Source organism: Ixodes scapularis, unplaced genomic scaffold, assembly GCF_016920785.2.
Source record: "Ixodes scapularis isolate PalLabHiFi unplaced genomic scaffold, ASM1692078v2 PGA_scaffold1__304_contigs__length_218370807, whole genome shotgun sequence".
Lineage (NCBI taxonomy): Eukaryota > Metazoa > Arthropoda > Arachnida > Ixodida > Ixodidae > Ixodes > Ixodes scapularis.
This window is the reverse complement of record NW_024609846.1, coordinates 115,413,151-115,434,834: the sequence shown is the minus strand read 5'-3', so window position 1 is coordinate 115,434,834 and position 21,684 is coordinate 115,413,151. Positions and strand designations below refer to the sequence as shown.

Below are 21,684 nucleotides of genomic sequence, written 5' to 3'. Positions count from 1 at the left end.
AACTCAGTGGCGCCATCTATTGGGTAGCTCCGGCACACTCCCGGTTCACGTATATTTTTAAATTTTTTACTCATCATACTTTTATCGTAACATTGAGCGAAGTCTGACAGTGCTATAAGCGGTCATTTCTAGAAGATAGCGTGTATATTTGATTTCGAAAATACTGCGAAACCTGCGGTCTAGTTCAGAACCGGAAGTGGTTGGGGTATATTTGCACACTGGCGCCACCCTGTTTCAACTCACGCGAGAAAGAGCAAATCGTTTGCAGCATTTTTATCTTCGATAACCACATATATGAGTAATTTGGGAGAGCTTTAAACGATTTTTTAAGCTGATTGAAATAATTATGTGTTCCTGACACATATTTAACTTCTCAAACATACAGAAGTCAGTTGTTTCCTCTTTTATGTGATGAACAGCAGTTGTATGTGTCTGTGGACTGGACAAAGGCAAAGTTCGGAGGAAGGCGTGGCGGAACTATGATGATAGCGTACGCAGGCAATCGGAAAGTGACCAATTAAGTAGCTGCAATGTCGAGTAGAGTACGAAATACTACTTTGCTTCATTTAACAAAAAATCACCAATCAACAAGGATGATGCTTATTTGCATATTTAATTGTCAAGAACAAACTTCAAATGCCAATCTACATCGAAAAAGTTCACTTGGGTACGCTTCATTTTAGGTCAGACTCTATCTGAGTACGAATACGCGTATAGATTAGAGTAAACAATTTTGATTACTCTTTTCTGCATGATTATTCGCCTGCATCACGGTGCCGAGTGTAAACGATGTTGACCAGAAAAACAAGCGTTGTGATTGCCGCTAAGTGTTTCTATAAAAGGTAGACTGAAAGGACTTGTCCTTAAATTTTAATGTTATTTTGAAAATATTATTGCTTTTAGTTCAGTTCCGTCGTCATGGTATATATTGTGAAACGTATTTCGTCAACTAGATTCCCGATATATATGGCGAGAACGTGCCCAGTTGTTGTGTACGAGGCGCGGTGGTACGAGGTGACCGGCGCATCGGCACGAGCAGTGAGCGCGCACCAGCCACGAGCGGAGCGTCCGGACATTGCCATCTTGGACACATCCCAGTGAACCCGTTGCCGCACAGGCTCTGTTTTTGGAGATTTTAAATGAATTATGTAACAACTGGCGACAAGTAAAACAACGGACCCTCAGTAGACATGACTACTCACGGCTCCATGGAGGAGTTCTCCGGGAAGGCCTGGTCGTCATGGGCAGAGCGGCTACAATATTACTTCTAAGCCAACAGCACCGGGGACGATGCCAGGAAACGGGCTGTTTTGCTGACGCTATGTGTCCTGACCACGTTCGAAACAGTGAAAGCAGTGGCAGCACCGAAAACGCCAAGTGAGTTTTCTTTCGGCGAAATCGTCGCCATGCTCCAAGCCCATTTCGATCCGCGCACCTCTGAACTCTTCAGCCGGTGCAGATTTCGACGCAGAGATCAGCTACCGGACAAGACTGCCACCGCATACCTCGCAGCTCTCAAGGAGCTTGCGGCGGACTGCAATTTTGGAACGATTAAGCCTGTCGCGACCACCACCGCTGCGACTGGCACGTCCAGCGACTCCGGTTCGGATGGATCAGTTGGAACGTCCAGTGGTTCCGCTTCGGGTGGATCAGTTGGAACCTTTGGCAGCGGTGCAACACCACGTATAGTCAACATGACTATGCTGCCAATGGACATCATGCTCCGAGACCGTTTCGTCTGCGGACTTCAAGACGACCACCTGCAGCAGCGTGTTTTCGCCGAAAGGGACCTGACGTTTTCTAAGGCTTTCGACATAGCCGTGCGAGCGAAAAACGCCAAGGACCATCAGCGTGTCAAATCAAAGAAGACTTGTAAGAAGTGAACAAAGCAGAAATGTCTCGTCTGCCAAATCGACGGCGTGAAGAGACCCCGGTGACAACAGTAACGCCTTGTTACCGTTGCGAGGAGCCGCACAGTCCAAACTCAATCTAAAATTAAAGGTTCGTCGTGCAGATACTGCAAGAGGGTGGGACATATAGCAAAAGCCTGCTTGAAGAAAAAAAAGTCCGCTGGCAGCAGCACGGTTCACGATGTCAATCCAAATCAAACGAGCGATTCGACTGCTCATGAACCAAGTCATGCAAGCTCACTTCATGACCTCAACTCCTTGAACAATTGACGGCAGCCGACAGAAAAACTCATGGTGAACCTACAAGTTGAGGATGCTCCTTTTCGTTTCGAGATGGACTCGGTGGCAGCGTTTTCACTTATCAGTGAAGAAGCGTTTCGATTGGCGTGGCCCACACAACCTCCCCAGTTCACGCAAGAGGACATTGCCCTGCGCACCTGGTCAGGTGAAATCTAGAATCATTGGGCACGATCCAGGTTACGGTGCAGTTCAAGAGCTTCAGAGCGCAGTTACCACTCCTTGTGATGAAGCGTCCCGGCTGAAATCTACTCGGACGGAACTGGTTTGGAACTCTTGGTACTGGATTAAGCGGCGTTCATCAGATTGGGCTCGACAAAAGCTTGCTGGTTGTCATCGGCAAACACGCTCCACTCTTCGAAGGGGACCTGAACCAGTTCAAAGGCGCGGCAGTCAGTCTGAAGCTTCAAGAGAATGTTGCACCAAAGTTCCTGAGAGCACGAACGATGCCATATGCGCTGAAACCAGCAGTTAAAACCGAGTCGCAGCATCTCACGGACCAGGGCATTCTAGAGCAGACACAACACTCGAAGTGGGCCACACCCGTCGTTTTAGTACGGATAAAAGACGGTGGAATATGACATTGCGGAGACATACCGCAGCACCGTCAACGCTGTCACACGCAAGGCGGCGTATCCTCTACTTACCGTTGTAGAGGTGCTGGCCAGCTTCGTGGAGCAAAAGTATTTTCAACGCTGGATCTTGCGCAGGCATATCAGCAATTGAAGGTATCTGAGAGAACAGCTGATATACTCACGATCAATACTATCAAATGGTTCTATCGGGTTAAGCGCCTACCCTTTGGAGTGTCAGCAGCACCAGCCATTTTTCAGCGGTGCATTGAAACGACGTTGGCGGGACTACCCGGAGCCAGTGCCTACCTAGACGATATCATCTTCACGGGCGCCACACCGAAAGAACACGCGCTACGTCTAGACGCCGTCCTGACACGGCTCCAAGAGGTTGGCCTACGTGTTCAGAAGACCAAGTGTCGTTTTGGCGTTGCAGAGGTGACCTACTCGGGACACAGAGTCAACGCAGCAGGGGTTCATGCCACAGACGACAAGCTAGAGGCAATCAAGGATTTGCCAGAGCCAACCTCCAAGGCCACTCTGCAGTCATTCCTTGGAATGCTGACTTCCTACGATCGGTTCATGGAGAACAGGGCAACAGTGGCTTGTAACCTATACAAGCGGCTAGAGAAAAACGTACCAGAGAGATGGGAGAAAGAGCACTCCGATGCCTTTAACAGACTTAAGAAGTTTTTGCTACGCGAGACAACTCTTGCCCACTACGATGAAACGAAGCCGCTTCTTTTGTCATGCGACGCTTCGCCATATGGGGTTGGAGTTGTGCTCGCCGAAGTGGACCCAAACGGCACAGAAGCTCCCATCGCGTTCGCGTCGAGAACACTAGGTGAAGCTGAGAGCAACTACTGCCAGTTGGACCGAGAAGGGCTGGCAGTGGTATTTGGAGCGGTCCATTTCCACCAATACATCGCTGGACGCAAAGTGGTCATCGCCACTGACCACCAACCTTTACTTGGGATCCTAGGTTCTCAGAAACCGGTACCCCAGGTCAGCGGCGTACGCAGGATTTCATTTCGCGGGGGCCGGACCAACGAGAGTAAAGGGGGACAAGATAAAAAGAAAAGAAAGTCCAAGAGAAAATAAAAACATGTTAATTTCTTTCTAATAACTATGCATTCTTATATTAAGTAATTAAAATAAAGTTGTCATATTGGTACTTTGGGATGATTATGATACATAAAAATGATGCCCCGGAAATTCCCCACCAGGAAGGCATTTGCATTTTACTTTTTTTATTTACAAGTCACGTCAAAAGAAGGCACCAGAGTAAGCAGAAAACAAGAATCATAAAAACTAATATTTTATGAAGCACGACTCCAATGCACAAAGCCTCCAGTCATCGGGGCTGATAAAACAATGATGCATAAGTAGAAACGCGGAACATCTTGATGGATAGACGATAAGCACTGGAAAGCTGCTCCAGCATGAAGTACTCCCTATCTTAACCTGATCTAACCAACAAAAATCTCACGGGATTTGTTCGTTGGTGTCGATTTCTAAGGTTTCCGAAGTCCTCTCACAAAAGAAAGTCAAGGAAGTCACACGACGCAACAAAGGAACGATGTAAAATGGTTTACACACTCACATATTGCACTTGGCTCTCGTCCTGAGGCAGCAGGTCGCACACTCGCGCCCCTATCTCGCGCGGTTCTCAAACTGCCGATGACAACTTCCGTACTCGAACCTTGAACTGCAAATCCCAGTCAGAGTTTTGAAAGCAAAGAAATCAAAGGAAGTCTCGCGCCTTTAGGCGCCTGTATTCACTTTTCTAAGGCTAAGGTGGGCTGAAGCGCACACCCAGCTCGACGCGCGTGGAGCGAAAGCTCGCGCTGCAGAACCAAGGGATCCTGGGTTCGAGGTTCGAGCCCCACCCCTGCCCGTTTCGATCTGGATGAGCATCGTACCGGCGTGCGGTCGTGTATCACTACTGCGTGGTGCACGTTAAAGACCCCAGGCTAGCGGTTGTACTGCACTGGCTAAATTGCTCATCTACAGTGTAAACCAGTGTCGCCCCTACTGGCAGACCAACCTTACGCTGTATAAATCACTCAAACGTCCAATTTGATCTGACTTTGAGGAGCCAATCAGATATCGCTCTTTTTAGACCAATGGGAGCCACGCGGTACAAAACAAACACATACAATGCAAAATCCAATTAAGAAAGGACACGTGCATAGACCCCCGAAAACTCCTAAAAACCTTCGCCGTAACTGTCGATCGTCAACCGGACACCGCTTCAAGGAAAAACCCCTCGTCGGGGTGCAAGAGCAGTACCGACGCTTCTTCTCAAAATAAAAAAAAAGGCTACAAAACATCGAGGGGCCCCGCTGCGCTCGAGCGAGGCACAGGCGCAGCGCATGGTACGCGCCCAGAGCGGGGTCCTCGAGGAACAATTTTTCATTTTCATTTTCATTTATTTGTACCTCACAAGCGCCCCAAGGGGGCATACATGAGGGGGGAAATTCAACAGTATACAAGGAAAACAGACCAGTGAAAATATGAACACACATCATGCAAAAATAACAATATAATGAAAACACGTGGAAAACATACATTTCAATTTACGCAGTATTGAGCACACGCATTTTTAAATTCGTCGACATTTGCTAAAGTTACAATGTTGGCTGGAAGTTTGTTCCAGTCGGAAATTGCCAACTGTAGAGGTGACGTCTGGAAAAGTTTAGTATGTGATGTTTGTAGTAATACCTTATGCTGATGGTCAAATCGAGGAAAAATACGGTGTGGCGGCTTTAATAGTTTAAGCTTGAGGAGTGGGTTATTATAATAGATGTTATGGACGAAGGTTAGCCTAGAAAGTTTTCTTCTGATAGAGAGGAGTGGCAAGTCAGCTTTTTCTTTCAGTTGAGATACGCTGGAGTGTCGAGAGTAATCTTTGTAAATAAATCTGCTTGCCCTATTCTGAATTGACTCTATTTGTTGAATAAGGTAGTCTTGACAAGGATTCCATATGATAGAGGCATACTCTAATTGAGACCGAACATATGACTTGTAAGCGAGTAAACGAACGTCCGGAGGTGCCAGATATAAATTTCGTCTTAGAAAACCTAATGACCTACTAGCCTTGCTAGCCACATAATTTACATGGTCCTGCCAGTGTAGGTTCTCGCTCAAAATAACTCCTAGATATTTGTACTTATTTACTTTCTCAATTGATAAATGTCCTATTGAGTAGTTGAAACTTACAGTGGATTTGTTTGTGGAGAAGCTCATAAATTTAGATTTTGAGGTATTGATGTTCATTTGCCAGCGGTCGCACCATAAAGAGAGGGCGTCTAAGTCATGCTGTAGTGAGAGACAGTCGGTCTGGTTTTTACAGTTCTATAAATAACGCAGTCGTCTGCAAAGAGTCTGACTGTAGAGGAAATGCTAGTGGCAATATCATTAATATAGATAAGGAATAACAAGGGGCCCAAAACCGATCCCTGAGGAACTCCAGACTTCACATTAATACTAGAAGAAACATTACAATGAAAAGAAACTGCCTGTGTTCTGTTGGTCATAAATTCCCGAATCCGGTTAATTAAAGAACTATCAATATTAAGACACTCGAGTTTTTTAAGTAGGCGTTTATGTGGCACGCGGTCGAACGCCTTAGAAAAATCAATAAAAATAGTGTCAGTTTGAAAGCGCGAATGTATGTTTGTGTGTAGATCTGTTAATAATTCAAAAAGTTGGGTTTCGCAAGACCGGTTCTTCTGAAAGCCATGCTGATTTATGAAAATGAAACCATTGTCTACAAGAAAGTTCATTATATGAGTGTACAGAACATGCTCAAGAATCTTGCATGGGACACTGGTGAGAGATATCGGTCGATAATTACAAAACAACGATTTACTACCAGATTTGTAAACTGGAGTGACGATTGCATGTTTCCAGTCATGCGGTATAATGCTCTGGTCTAAGGATTGTTGATAAAGCTGTGCAAGAAGAAGCCCGGCATATGGCTGTGTAAGTTTTAGTAGCTTGGAACTGATGCCGTCGGCACCAGGAGAAGACTGGAGGGGCAGGTTTTGTATTATATTGTTAATACCATCCGGGTCAATTTTAATCTTCGATAATAAAGAATGGTTGTGTGCCAAATCACACTGGGGCAGCGGGTAAGACTCTTCGGTAAAAACATCTCCGAAGTACTCATTAAATTTGTTTGCACACTCCGTTGGTGACATTACATTTCCATGCTGGTCTGAGAGTGGAGTGGGTAAACTTTATTTTAGCCTGCAGTAAAACGCGCGCTTGCGCGCGCGCTCCGGACGGGGCCTACATCGTCTTCTGGGCGCTGGGTCCCTGCCGGGCCAGCGCCCCGATGACCTGCTGGACGGCCCAGAGTTGTTGTTCTTGATTATCGCTCCCTGCGGCTGCTTCAAGTCGCAGCGGGATGCTCCCAGACTTCTTCCGGGTACTTGATACAATCCCACAGCATATGTGCGAAGCCGGCCGTCTCCCTTCGGCAGACTCTGCACTTGTCTGTCGCCTCGGGATCCATTCTATGCATCAGCAACGGGGAGTGAGCCCGTCTGCAGCTGTCTAAATAAAACGGCTTGTTCTCGACTGAGCCCCGAGCAAGGTGGTGGGAGAGTTCTGCGAGCTAGGCGGAAAGCCTTGGTTATCTCGTTGTAGTCGGTCATTCGGTCCTTGGTGCTGAACCACAGCGGCCAGTCGGTCGAGGCGCGGTCCGTTAGCGCCTCGGCATGTGCTGTCTCGTTGTGGTTGGCGTTTCGATCCGACGCCTCGCCCGCGTGCGCGGGGAACCATTTGATTCTCACTTGTTTGCTGCCGCCGTCGTTCTTGGTTGACTGCAGTATGCGCACCGCTTCCTTCGATATCATGCTTTTGGCATAATTCCTCACCGCCTGCCTCGAGTCACACAGCACCGTGTGGCAGTCGCGGTCGGCGATGGCCAGGGCGATGGCTACCTCCTCCGCTTGTTCTGCCTTGGTGCATCTCGTGCTGGCGGTCGTGCGAACGGTGCCGGTCGCGTCGACGACAACTGTCGTGAAACCGTGTAGCTTGGCGTATTCAGCCGCGTCCACGTAGCGTGCGTGTCCGTCGGCCGCGTGCTGATCTATCAGGGCCCTGGCTCTCGCCGCTCTCCTCCCTTTGTTATACTCCGGGTGCATGTTCCTCGGTATAGAGTCCACTCTGATGTTGTTCCTGATCTCATCGGGGATGGGGAGCTGCGTCCGCTCCCTGCCTTGGTAGCCAACTCCCAGGTTGTCCAGGATTTTCCGGCCGGCCTTGGTCGTAGATAGTCTTTCGAGTTGAGCGTTGCGTTGGGCTTCCGCTATCTCCTCTAGCGTATTGTGCACCCCCAGCTGCAGGAGGCGGTTGGTGCTCGTTGTTTCGAACAGTCCCATTGCCGTCTTGAAGGCCCTACGGATGAGTATATTTATCTTGTTTCTCTCGCTCTTCTTCCACTTGTGGTAGGCCGCCACGTACGCTACGTGGCATATGACAAACGAGTGGATGAGTCTGATCAGGCTCTCTTCCCTCATTCCACTTTTCTTGGTCGTGACTCGCTTGAGTAGTCTCGTGGCGTTTGCCGCTTTCGCTATGAGCCGGGTGACAGTGTCACCGTTTCTGCCGTGCGTCTCGATCGTCATTCCTAAGATTCTGATCTTGGTGACTCTTGGGATCTCGTTTCCTTCTCTGCTCTTCACTTTGATTGCCTCGTAGTTTCTCGGGCTGCTCTTGGGTTTGCGGTGCTTGACGGGCGGGTATACAAGGAGCTCCGACTTGCTCGGCGAGCACCTGAGCCCCGTTCCGTCAAGGTGGTCTTCGATCGCGTCGACAGCCGCCTGTAGAGTGGATTCGATGTGGGCATCGCTGCCCCCTTCCACCCACAGCGTTATGTCGTCCGCGTATATCGTGTGTCGAACTTCCTTGATGTTTCCGAGCCTTTCGGCCACTCCTATCATCACCAGGTTGAAAAGCATCGGCGAGATGACTGATCCTTGAGGTGTGCCTGTGCTTCCCAGCTTCTTCTCTTGCGCTTGGAGATCCCCCGCTCTGAGCTCGGCAGTTCTGTCCGTGAGAAAATCTTTGATGTATTTGTATGATCTCTCTCCCATGTTGAGTTTCGAGACTTGGCATAGGATCGCCGAGTGCTTCACCTTGTCGAAGGCGCTCTGCAGATCGAGTCCCAATATCGCTTTGTTGTCGCTGGTGTTGCCGTCGATGATCTGGTGCTTGAGTTGAATCATTGCGTCTTGGGTACTGAGGTGCTGCCTGAAGCCGATGATCGTTTCCGGGTAGAGGTCCTCTTTCTCGAGGTATTCCTGCCACCTCTTGAGCAGGACGTGCTCCAGCACCTTGCCCATGCAAGACGTGAGCGATATGGGTCGGAGGTTGTCGGTGTCTGGTGGCTTGCCCGGCTTGGGGATCAGGATAGTCTTGGCCTTCTTCCACTGCGTCGGCAGCGTTCCCGTTTTCCAGCATTTGTTGTAGTAGCTCGTGAGACTTTCGATGGATTTGTCGTCGAGGTTCTTGAGTGCTTTGTTGGTGATGCGGTCCGGTCCGGCCGCCGACTTGCTGTTGAGGTCTTGCAGCGCCGTGCGAACCTCCTCTACGTCTATGTCTCTGTCAAGACGCTCGTTGCGTAGCCCCCCGTACGGCCCGTGGCACTCCGTTGGAGTAGTCGGCAGGTATCTGTCGCTGATGCGCTTCGTCACATGCTCGGCTCCGTGTTTAGTGACCTCTCGATGGATGAGTTTCGCCAGTCGGTCTCTTTGGTGTGACTTAGTCTTAGTTTTGTCGAGCAGATGCCTAAGCAAGTTCCACGTTTTCCCGTTATGCATCTGTCCGTCGGCGGCGTTGCATATCTCGTCCCATTGTTGGGCGCATAGCGTGCGACAGTATTCCTCGATTGTCCTGTTAAGTTCTGCGACTTTTTTCCGTAGCCTACGATTGAGGCGTAGCTTTTTCCATCTGTTGAGTATGGACTGCTTGGCCTCGATGAGGTGTGCCAGTCGGCTGTCCATTGTGTTCGTTTCGAGGTCTGTTTCTATGTTCTTGGTTGAGTTTTGAACGTCTTGAATGATCTTGTTGGTCCATGTTTCGATGTCATCAATTTCGGTCTCTTCTTCCGCCTCCTGATTTCTGTTATCTCTGAATGCGGTCCAATCGATCCACGTATGTTTCCTGACATTAGCACTGCTCTGCTCCGGTATGACGATTTCCACTATCATGTGGTCGCTGCCGAGGTCCATCCCCGTGTTCCTCCACGTGATCGTGATCGGTTCATTGTTCTTGACGAACGTGAGGTCAGGGGTGGTATCTCGGGACACGGAGTTGCCCATTCTCGTTGGGAGAGCCGGGTCGGTTATGAGTGTGTAGTCGAGCTCCGCCGCATCGTGGGATAGGTTTCTGCCTTTCGCATTACTCTTGACGTAGCCCCACGCCGGATCCATAGCATTAAAGTCGCCGCACGCGACCAGCGTGCTCTGGCCGGCCGTCGTGCTTGCCTTGTGAAGAATGGCTTTGAACCTCTGCAGTCTCTGCGATGGGTTACTGTAGATATTCAAAATGAAGATGCTGTTTTTTCTTTGCTTGGTCGGTATGAGTTCGGTGAGCGTGTGTTCGATCCTGACGTTGCTTAGTCGATGTTCGACGAAGGTGAGACCCTTCCTGACCAGGGTGCACAGACCTCTGCCGTCGGACGGGCCCGCGTGCACCCTGTAGCCGGGGAGGGACGGCTTTTCCGTTAGCGTTTCTTGGAGTAGGAGCACGTCGGGCTTGCGCGCAGCGTGCTCAATGTGTTGCTGGACAACTGCCCTTTTCTTGACTAAGCCGCGGCAGTTCCACTGCCACATCGTTATGCCTGTGGAGCTGGAGGCCATGATGGTCCTATTCGAAGTTCTCCGGGTTGCTGCGCTTGGTTGACTTGCTGCTGTAGGGGCCCGAACGTTGGGTTGCTTAGGGTTAGTTGCAAGCTCCTTTCCAGGTTATTGAGTCTGTTGACGTTCTCCGTTTGGAAGGCTTGGATGGCTTCCTTCATCGATTTGATCATATCCTCGAGGCTGCTGAGTTTCGCCTCGACATTGTTGTTGCTGCTGCCGGAGCTGCTGCTGCCGGAGCTGCAGCTGCTTACGTTTTTCGTGGTCTTACGCAATTCGAAGGCCCTTTTCTTCGGTGCCGGTGCTTTATCTCCGTCTGTCGTAGCTTCTTCGACCTTGTTGTTGTCGCTCGGGCAGGATCTTGGCTGTTCGATGGTGCATAAGACGTTGCGAATCTCCGCTATTTCCTTGGTGAGGTTGTTGATGGTGGCTCGCAGGGACGCGTTCTCCTGTTTCAGGGCCTCGTTGATTTCTCGTTCCTTGGTTGAAGCTTTGTCTTCTTTCTTGGCATTGTCGTTCGAATTGGTCTTCTTGATACCTCGTGCGGCGTCGGCCCAACTGACTCTCTCGCGCGACTTTGATCTTTGGCTTTTTGTTTGTCGCGCGTCTCTGCTCTGGCTCCTGCTGCTGCTATTTCTCGACGGCGCGCGGTTTCTCGATGGCGTCCTTGACTTGCGGACAGCTGGCTCGTCGAGTAGCGGGAAGTTGCTCTCCGACGGCAGCCAGTCGCTGACGTTTTGCTTTCGGCGCTCCCACTGCCGCTTGCGGACGACGTAGGGAACCTTGTATTTGGCTTTACATTCTCTATCGGCGGTCAAGTGAGCGCCTCCGCAAAGTTTGCATTTGGGCGTACATTTGTGGTCTTCCTTTGGGTTTGTTTGGCCGCAGCCCCTGCAGATGCGGTTGGTTGGAGTTGGGCACACGTCCTTGCGATGCCCGACCCGGCCACACTGGTGGCAGACGTCTATTTGCTTTCTATACAGGTTGCACGGTATGAGCGTGACACCGTATCGGACAAAGTTCGGTACCTTGGGTCCTCCGAAGGCTACAATGATCGTGGTCGTGTTGCCGATTCTTTTGGCTCCTACGGCGAGTGGGTTTCTGTCGTTTACAATGTTGCTGTCGAGTTCTTCGGCACTCGCGTTGACAGGGATGCCGCGGATGATGCCCTTCACGGTGTCGTGCGGCGCCGTGCGGTACGCGCTGACTTCGAAGGTCTTGTCTTGAATGGATATCGTTTGAATTCTCGCGTAGCGGACGGCGTTTTCCTCCTTAGGCGTGCTGACTACCATGATGTTTTGTAGCGCGTTTGGGCAAATGGTGTCTGATGCGTTCTCTTCAGTCGTAATCTTGGCCGCGGCGAGAATGGCCGTGGCGACGGTCGTGGTGCCAATCTTGGTAATGTCCAATCCCCCACGGGGTCTGATGACGATCTTGTTTTCCTCCAGCGGCATGGCTGGCATTCTCGCTGCCTTGATGGCCGAGGCTCTAACGTTCTTGTTACCCTTCGCATTCTTGCTTACTTGGTTGTCGGTGCCGGCGAGCTTCGCGACAAGGTCTCGTTGACGTAGTCTGGACATGCGTTCCCCCACTTGCGTCCATCCAGTGCCGCTGTGGAATTCCTCTGGTGAAAGATCTTCGCCTTGAACTTGCACGCACATTTGGGAGTCGAAGATCGTTGCCCGAGCGGACGTCCCCTCCATCTCGGGGCTTAGTGGCCGCCGCCGAAACGGCGAGCCGCGGCAGGAGCGACAGCGACTAGGCCTATCGCTCGTGGAGCACACCTAGGCCTAGCGGCCCCGCGCACGACGGTGGTGGAAAATGTCTGTTATTTCGGCAAAAAAGGCGTACCTTTGGGAACTTTGTTATCCGTTGGCGTCTCTCGACTTCACAAACTCACTGGGATACACAAGACCTTGAATCGCGCAAATTAATACTGCGAAATTAACCATAAATGACGGAGCCGATAGGAACTAGTCCGTTCGCTTCGGCGTCCTCTTCTTCCTCCTGCTGGTCTGAGAAACAATTAGGAATTGTGTCTTTAGGTGGGCTAATTATTTTCCAAAATTTCTTGGGATTTTTTTGCATCAAGTTTTTTAGACCATTGCCGTAAAAGTTGGATTTTGCAACCTTGGTTTCACGTTTGCACAGCTTAGCCTGAGTATCGTACTGAGACCATAATTCGTCAGTATCCCGAGATTGTGCCTTTTTGAAGAGACGTCTTTTGGTGTTCAGCATTTTTTTCAGGGATTTCGTGAACCACGGCTTTTCCGATGCATCAGGTATAGTAATTTTTGGAACAAATGTAGCAAGTATGTCTTTAAGCTTATTTTTTATCCTTTGCCAATTCTCTTCTACTGACCTAGAAAAGAAATCGCAGTTAAATTCGCCAATAAAAGTTTCTAAAACACTGTTTATGCCATCAATGTTTGCCTTAGAGAAGTCGTGAATTTCCTTGGACTGTAAGGGAGCATTTCTTATAGATATACTGAAGTTAATCAAGACAGCCACGTGGTCACTGATCTTGTCAAGACACGTGACCTTTTTTAAATATTCTGGCACAGAAGTGAACAATAAATCTAAAATTGCATCGTCCCGAGTGGGTTTAAGTACTACTTGGGTCAGGCAAAATGATTGCGAGATGTTTAGAAAGGCGGATGTAAGCGAATTGTTGCGACATTCGTCAGACACATTAACAGTGGTCCATTCAATCCCGGGAAAGTTAAAGTCACCTCCAAGAAAAACAGGCAAGCTTGGATAACGAGAGGTAACATTTCCAATAGAGGTATACAGGTCATCAACGAAATCAGACAAAGAGTTCGGCGGTCGATAGCATGCACCTACTAAAATGAAAGAGGAAGCAACCTTTACACGCACCCAGATTATTTCAATGTTGTCATCCATTAGAATGGGAACAGCGGGCAAATTTCTTTTGACAGCAATAAGGACTCCACCGCCACGTGACTGTATCCTATCTTTTCTAAAAATCGCAAAGTCATGGTTGAGTACTAACTCATTATTCAGTATATTATCAGAAAGCCAAGACTCCGTTCCTAACACGACGTCGGGGTTGCACATTGCAATTGTATCAGCGAGAGCATCTTGTTTAGATAGTATGCTCCGAAAGTTGGCAAGAAAAAAGGACAAATCATGAGACGTACTCTTTTTCTTTTTTAGTCAGTTTGTAATTCGGCTTGGAATAGACCGTTGCGACTCAACAACGGTGTCTGTTTGGGTAAGACAGGGGACACGGGGGCCGCTCCGTGGCGACGACAAACCAGCCCTGGCGGCTCCGCGAGAGGGACATGGGGCACTCGCGAAGCAATAAAAGTAGAAGTAAAGAAAGATATTCGTTAATTGATTATTTTCCAGTCATATTAGATAAACGACGTTAAAACTACACATTTTTTTATTATTTTTACTATGTGATAAAGGGCATATTGCATTCCCTTCCTCTTTTATTTCCTTTTTTTTTTACAACTTCTCCACGAAATTTGATATTGATAAACCCAAGAGTCAGTAACCTCGCCGACCCCCCCCCCCCCCCCCCAATTTCGGGGGAGGGAGGGGGGCCGCGGTCCCTTCGGCCCCCCCCCCCCCCCCCCCCGTGTACGCCACTGACTCAAGGGAAAGAAGTCTCATACAAATGAAAGCTTCTGTCAAAATGAAATCTCTTAATACCAAACGTAGAAAAATCTCCCTGAAACTTATTTATGCTATTTATAACAATCTAACCGGAGTTAACAAATCCGTATATCTTAAAACGCGAAATCCGTATATCTGAAAACGCGTAAAAATACGTCAGATAAAATGTCGGACAAACTACATGAAGTTCTCTTTTTTCCCGAAAACCATATCCGAATGGAGCGAACTGCCTACTGATATGGTATCAGTTGATAGGGAATCGTTTTTGTTTTTTTACAGCGGAGCTGTTAAGGGCTAGTTTCCCCAGCATCGTGCCCCCGCAAAGAAATGTTGACACAAAAAGCTGGTTACCGCCGTCGCTCATAGATGGCGGTAGCTGTCCAGAGTGTTCTGTTTGCCGGTTGTCCGCTTGCCGCCGTCGCTCATAGATGGCGCAACCTTTCGAGCCTTCCACTCTGGCTTGCCGACTTGCAGCCCGGCTATTACTAAGTTCATTCCCAACACAGTACAGCTTCGCTGGTCTTCCTTTTTTCACCAAAGTGGAAAAGCTAAAAGATTTTTTTTTAAATTATAGATGAAATGTGAATATTTGATCTTTGAAGTGTGTTGTGCTGGCGTGTTTCAACTTGTGATAACGCGTGTTGACGTGTGGGTGATTTTCATTTACGTTATTGAAGCATACTGTGCTGAAGTGTATTCACCTGTGCTGATGTACCGATATGTGACTGATGGTATTGATCCACTGTAAAACTCACTTCCCTGCTTGAATGCTTCGGCGCTGCGGGGTATTTTGTAAATAAATAAAATAAAATAAAAATAGGGCACAATCCCGCATGGTATCCTCTCACATAATTCAGCAAGTACAAATACCGTAGTCTCCATGTTAGCCGTAACCTCCGTAAAAGATTCGCGAATTGACCGTATAACTAATGAAGTGTTAAGTGAACGTAACTTTCTGAAAACAGTTTTAAAATTTTGATCACCGGATACAAAATTACTGGCCTAGAAAACTCTTGCCCGTTCACGCCAACGCCGTTCGTTTTCCGAACACGGTTTAGGTATTATTAAGCTGAAAATTCGATGGTTCACACCAACAAGATTAATATTTAACAACCACAATATACACCATTCGAACTCTTAAATTTGCATGCAAATTAGTTTTTGCCTCAAGAAAAAAAGGGTAAACATCGCGAGGTTTATATTATATACGAACTTGCTACCTGCAAGTAAACGATTGACTAGGTCTAATTGTAAACTTAATTAAGAACTCCCAATTAGGAATAGTTGATATAAATATTTTCCCGAATCTTCAATGACTGGAACACTTTCCGCAAAACACTGTACATTAATGGCCCCACTACCCTAAAACATTTCTCTCTGACTTAAAAACAAACGTGTAAAAAAAAAAAAAAAAAAAACTTTACTGGGACAACACTTTGTTCAGTTCAAACAACCGTGCAACCCTAGCAGAACCTCAAATAGGATTAGTATTTAGTAGTATCGAGAATAGCGATAATAAAAATGGGGCGGAAGGCAATAACCGCAACAGTCAGGGACACGAATACATGGAAAATCCCGGGAAAGTGGGAAGTGTCTGATCAGATATGTCGCTTAATTAATATTCAATGTTTGGCATCGGATAACCATTTGAAACCCAGAAATACTTCGCCCTAAAAACGTCGAGTTGTGAAAGCCCATTTACCCCAACCCAACCGTCCCCTGACAACCCAACGCACACCAACCGAATTTCTCTAACATCACCGCTTAACCTCCAGCGATATGCAGCTGACATTTCTCGCACTTGTGCTGCATAAAGCTCCACGGGCGGTCATCAAATCAACTAGTTGGTCCTGTTTGTTTCTCGTTTAAATATACGCGCGATCATAAACCAAACTGCTTTATGAAAAGAAGAGATTTCAGGATGGCTATCGAATGATTCATAACGAAACTTCAAAGCACTTTAAGAGCAGTTTATTAGCCACCATTACAAGCCTGCTTCAAAGGTATTTTTGCGTATACTTTCTTCATATATTAATATTGCTTTGAAATTTATAAATAATATACCGCGTGCAAGTTCGTCTGCTCCTTCCGCACCTCGGGCGTTGGTTTCCCCCCGACCTCAACCAATGACGGCGCGACCTCGGCCGCCTTGTCATCGCGTGTTCCCTGGGCGTTCTCTATGTTGCCCATTGATTAACGTGCTCTTCTTTGCGTTCCGATGCGCCGAAGACGCATATTGAAACACTTGCTCGCCGTATAGCTTATGTCCGCGTGCGTGGAAATAAAGTAACTATTTTTCGGCTATGTTGGCGTGCCTTTAGTTTCGTATTTTCTGAAAAAAATTCATATAGACATACAAACAAGTTCCCCCTCTTTTTTTTTTTCGTCGTTCGTTGCAATGGTGAGCACCCAGTAAGTAGAGTCTTAGCATCAGTGATCTGAAACTTTTATTAAGACGCCGCTCAATGTCCTCTCTTAAGTAATAATCGTCGTCATCTCCGTGTTCATGCTTTCCCATTGTGCGTGGTCATCATCGGTCCCGAGTGATCTCTCTTTGCTTGCAGGCGTAGATGGTTCCTCCATTGGTGTCGGCGTTGTTGGCGCCTCTGTTGCTTCCGACGTAGATGGGGTTCCAGTTGTTTCCGTCGTGGATGGTGACTTTTTCATTTCTGGCGGAGACGTTGGCACCTGGCGTGTACTACCAGAATCATCTGCCACGCCGTTTTCGTTAGGTTTAGCGCCTTCGGCCTTGTCTTCCTGGCCATAGGTATTTCGGAGTACCGATCCATCATCGCTGAGGCATAATCCAAGTTCGCATTTCCCACCCTAGATTCAAAAATAAACCAAATAAATAAAATAAAACGTGTTAAATTTATAATATGAAGCACAAACAAACGCTTTGATGAATGTTCGTAACGTATTATGTAGTTTCCACACGGCAACATTTAAAGGAGCTGTGCAACGATTTTAACGTTGAAAGAATTGGCATCTTCTACTTTTGACATTGTTTGTCTTGTCACAAAGGAAAGAAAACACACTTCCTTCCTTCGAAACGTTGCGATTCCGCCGCGTAATCGCGAGGCAAAAATTAGAATATTCCCCGACTTGCAGCCGCGAGCGGCGGCCATGAGAACCACGCGGCATGACGTCATGGGGGTCTTGTAGAAAGATAGCAAGTTGTGCAAATACCTGCTCGATAAAAGGTAACTTTTCTATAAATCTTGTCGTTCCAACATAAATATAAACACGTCAAAAACCTGGTATCATCGACAAAACTTTTATTGTACGGAGTTTTAGTGGCGCCATCTATCCTAGGTCCACAAAAACGTCAGCTCTATCTGCTACCGCGAAAAGCCGCCAGAAGCCGGTGGGGGACGGGGATGGCCGGACCCGGATGAGACTTTTTTCCTTTCACCATATTGTTCGCGGTGCACCAGCACGTGGTCACGCGGTTGCGAGCGGATGAGTTCTCGCTGCTCACTGATGGCCCTAGAGAGAGAGCTTCACCGGAACCCCGCGCAACCTACATTGACGTCACAGCACACGTGACTCGGAAGACGGTGAAGGAGTTGAGAGGTACCGAAAACCTCAATCTTTGTCTAATTTTAAAATATGAAAACTAGGACATGCACGCAAAAGCGGTTTTTTGTTCTTTACTTCAGAGGGGTCGAGGCACCAACTCCCAAATTATTTAAGCAAAGCACTGACATTGTTGCACAGATCCTTTAAAGTTCTTTTTGCTTTGAATAAATTATATTAAAGGAGCACTCAAATCGATTCATAAATCATCTATTTATGGCGATAAACCAATCTACGGGATCTAAGCATCCTAAAAAACCTGAAATTATATAGCCATGGACGGCCGATTCACCTATTAAATATCTAATTAAAGATCGTGACACGACCTTATCCCTCCGCCTTGGACAGGCACCAGCTAAGAGGGCCGCCAGACGGCATTTTCAAACAATAATTGCTGTATTACCCTCTCCTACACACAAATATATATATATATATATATATATATATATATATATATATATTTCACGTTGTTGTCAAAACATAACGCACACCGCGCCTAACAACCCAATTAACCCACCCAATTAACCATTTTCATTTGGTCAAATTTAATGGAGTGGGGGCGCGCTGATTAACCGGTCAGATAACGTCATTCGATGGAAATCACACTAAATGCTGCCGTGTTGCATTGGGTATTACAGACGCCGCTTCAGAATAAACGTTGGGTGAAATTACTTCAAATTTACGGGTTAAGAAGCTATCTCCGCCTATAACCTAAAGTCCCTGGAGACTACTTCCTATAAGTAGTGACAACCAATACGAATGACGAAGCACATTCCGCTGGAACAAAATGACGTCATTCAGCTCCGTCTTCTGCTATGCACCGCCATTCGCTTCCCAAAGCCTGCATCGTCACGCAATCGGCCCTTCAAAGAATGTCGCTACTTGTATAGGAAGCTCTTATCTATGGGAACTCTACCAATTCCCACCTTCCGCGCGCTGCCATTTTCGTCTGCCAGGCTGTGGAACGCTTTCTTCAGCGCATGCGCAGTAGCCCTCTTCTGGGGAGTAGCAGACGCCGCGTAGGCGTCCACAGCCCAGCAGTGACTCAGCATTTTTCGACTGGGTGATAAGCGATGGAAAGCTTCCAGCACTTATCACCCAGGTGACGACTGCTGAGTCACTGGGCTGTGTACGCATCCGCTTCGTCTCATATTTTTTTGGAAAATAGCTAGTGCGCATGCTCAGAATGCCTTCCACAGCCCAGGATACAAAAATGGCGGTGCGCAAAAGGCGAACATTGCAAAGGACTATATAGTCCTTTGCAAAAATTGCCTTCTGCGCGCTGCCATCTTTGTCTGCTGGGCTGTGGAACGCCTCCTGAGCATGCGCTGTTGGTCTACTGTGCGGTATATCAAATGCTGCGCATGCGTCCACAGCTCAGTGAATCAGCATTTTCCGCCCGGGCGCTTCGTTCGAGAGTGCCGCTGGAAAGGTCTATACCCTCCAGCGAGCAGATGTTTTTATACCTCAAATTTGGCACCCACTGCTATTTGGTTCGGATTTTGCCCCTAGGCTCCATGTTGTATCCACCTTAAATCTTAACAGTTCTGCATGCCGGAAGCTTGATAACATAACAAGTCAAAATCAGTGCTGTACAGAACGGCGTTCTAAGGAACGACATTCCTGAAACGCGTTCCTCTTGGCAGGAACAGAGGAACGCCGCCGTTTCATCTTGCATCGGTGGACTAGAACCGTTCGAGACTACGGCAGGATGAACGAATTGCATATATATATATATATATATATATATATATATATATATATATATATATATATATATATATATATATATAGGCCGTCGCGCCATCCTTATCTTAATAAAGTGTAACAACAACAACAATATATATATATATATATATATGGCGCGACGGCCTGGAGGGGACGGTTTACAGGAGGGATATATATATATATATATGGATATAGATATAGATATATATGCAATTTTACTTGAATTTAGTAGGCATTCGGGCTTTTTGCTGTTGTCTAATTCAACTTTCGACTGCAAGGAATGAAAAACGTCTAAAAGAGAGTAAAAAATAATAAAAAGGAAAAAAATAATTTGATCAAATGTGATTGCGGCGACCCGACACGTAGTTGGATGTGGATATTTTCACTCGCTCGCTTTATTTTATCTGCGGATTATGCAGCCCAATATTTCACGAAAACACGCAAATGAAACGGTAAGGTAACGACACGTTCCAATCTTGGGATAGTAAGGGTAAGGCATTCCTTCTGAACCACGGGAACGTGTTAAGGGAACTCGTTCTAAGACTGAGAAGAAACGAGGAACGAGCTTTCGTTCCCGTCAGCACGAATGTAAACAATTCTGCGCAGTATTTTGCCACTCACCTTGCAGGACGTGCCCTTTGTGTAGAAACCAAAATACCAGATGTTGTAAGATAGACACGCATAGATGCATTCGTCGGGACGTTCTTTCACCTAAAGTAAGCCATACGCCAGGCAAAGTAAAAAATGTGAGTAAAAAAGAAAATAACTTGTTCAAAATAATACTCGTGCAATGCTCTTTACTGGCAAACGGGTCAGTCTGACAATGCTTTGAGAGGTACACATAAATACCTTCGATGTTTCAAAATATAAACTACTGGGTTATGAATTAGTTATTAACCACAAGGTACATGTACGCAATCCGTTACGAGTAACGAAATTCTTGTAATCAATTACATTCATCAGTAATTTTGTAAGAAAATAATTATAAAGGTTAGAAGCTAATTGTAAAGTAATTTTCTTCCTTTTATGAAAAGGAATTATTGTAGCCCGTTACGTTCTCGTTTTAATTCAGAAAGTAAAAAAAATGAAAATTTTAAACAATACCAAAAATTGTAAAAAAAAAATATCAGAAGTTTTAGCGGATTTACCAGAATCATACTGTCACCTGCACTTACAAAACGCAAGACCTGGCATTCTTCAGATGCTCAAAACCATTCTTCACGTCACCTAATATCTCAAAACTATTTTCTTCTTCTTTTTTTTTTTTTTGTGTGTGTGGTTTGGTTGTCTGCGAGCCATCTTGCTTGCCCACAACAAAGAGGGAAGCACACTGATACAAAGCACCGAACTCTCCGTGCAAACAATATTAGGCAAACTCCCGAGGTCCAAGTGTTCCTTTATAACGAACAAATTAAAACCGGTCGAAGTGAGCGAAGTTTGAGGGAGCCGTTTCTGTAGGTCAGAGCGCCTCAATGGACCAAGAGGATCTAGCTGACGTTTTGGGTGTCTGACGGACCTTGCGAGCGCATTGTTTTCTAGACACTCAATCCCGAACCCAGTCGCGCGTGCAGGTGACAGCCCTATTTGGAAAAAGTTGGATTGAAAAGTTGTTCGGCGTGGCGGACGACATCCTCACATAGAAACGATGTGAGACGTTCGATGAGACTTCTGAGAGCCAGATGTTTCTCAAGGACGCAAAGGTGTGAGTGGCGGCAACAATAAGCGCTTCCCTAACACTTGTGTTTTTTGTCTTACCCGAGGACAGTAAAGTTGAAAGCAACGCCGTGAAAGTACTTCTTGAAGTAATGTCACTTATATTTATGGAAGTGCAATAGTAACTGCAATTAGTTACAATTTAGCCATGGGCAATTGTAAATGTAATTTCCTACTTTTACTTAGTAACGTGTACAAGTCTGCTTCGATAAAAAATAAAATGTCTACATAAAAAAAAAAACAAACAAGCGAAGTAGGAATCGTCTTCGACTTCTTACCAAAGACAAAAAAGGATAAAGAAAGAGCCCGTTATGAAACTATATATGTGATACCGCTTTCGTTTATGAAAACAGGTTTATGCAAACAGGA

General features: G+C 46.9%; 1 protein-coding gene and 1 pseudogene across 1 annotated transcript; both read right to left on the bottom strand.

Annotated features, from left to right (window-relative positions):
• Window positions 1–7,015: 7,015 nt before the first annotated feature.
• LOC121836136 lies at window positions 7,016–8,916 on the bottom strand (annotated as a pseudogene).
• A 1,712-nt stretch (window positions 8,917–10,628) lies between these two features.
• LOC8040509 lies at window positions 10,629–12,644 on the bottom strand. The gene has a single exon (XM_042290296.1). It carries the CDS (start codon window positions 12,351–12,353, stop codon window positions 10,629–10,631), a length of 1,725 nt encoding a protein of 574 aa, XP_042146230.1. The 5' UTR covers window positions 12,354–12,644.
• Window positions 12,645–21,684: the final 9,040 nt, after the last annotated feature.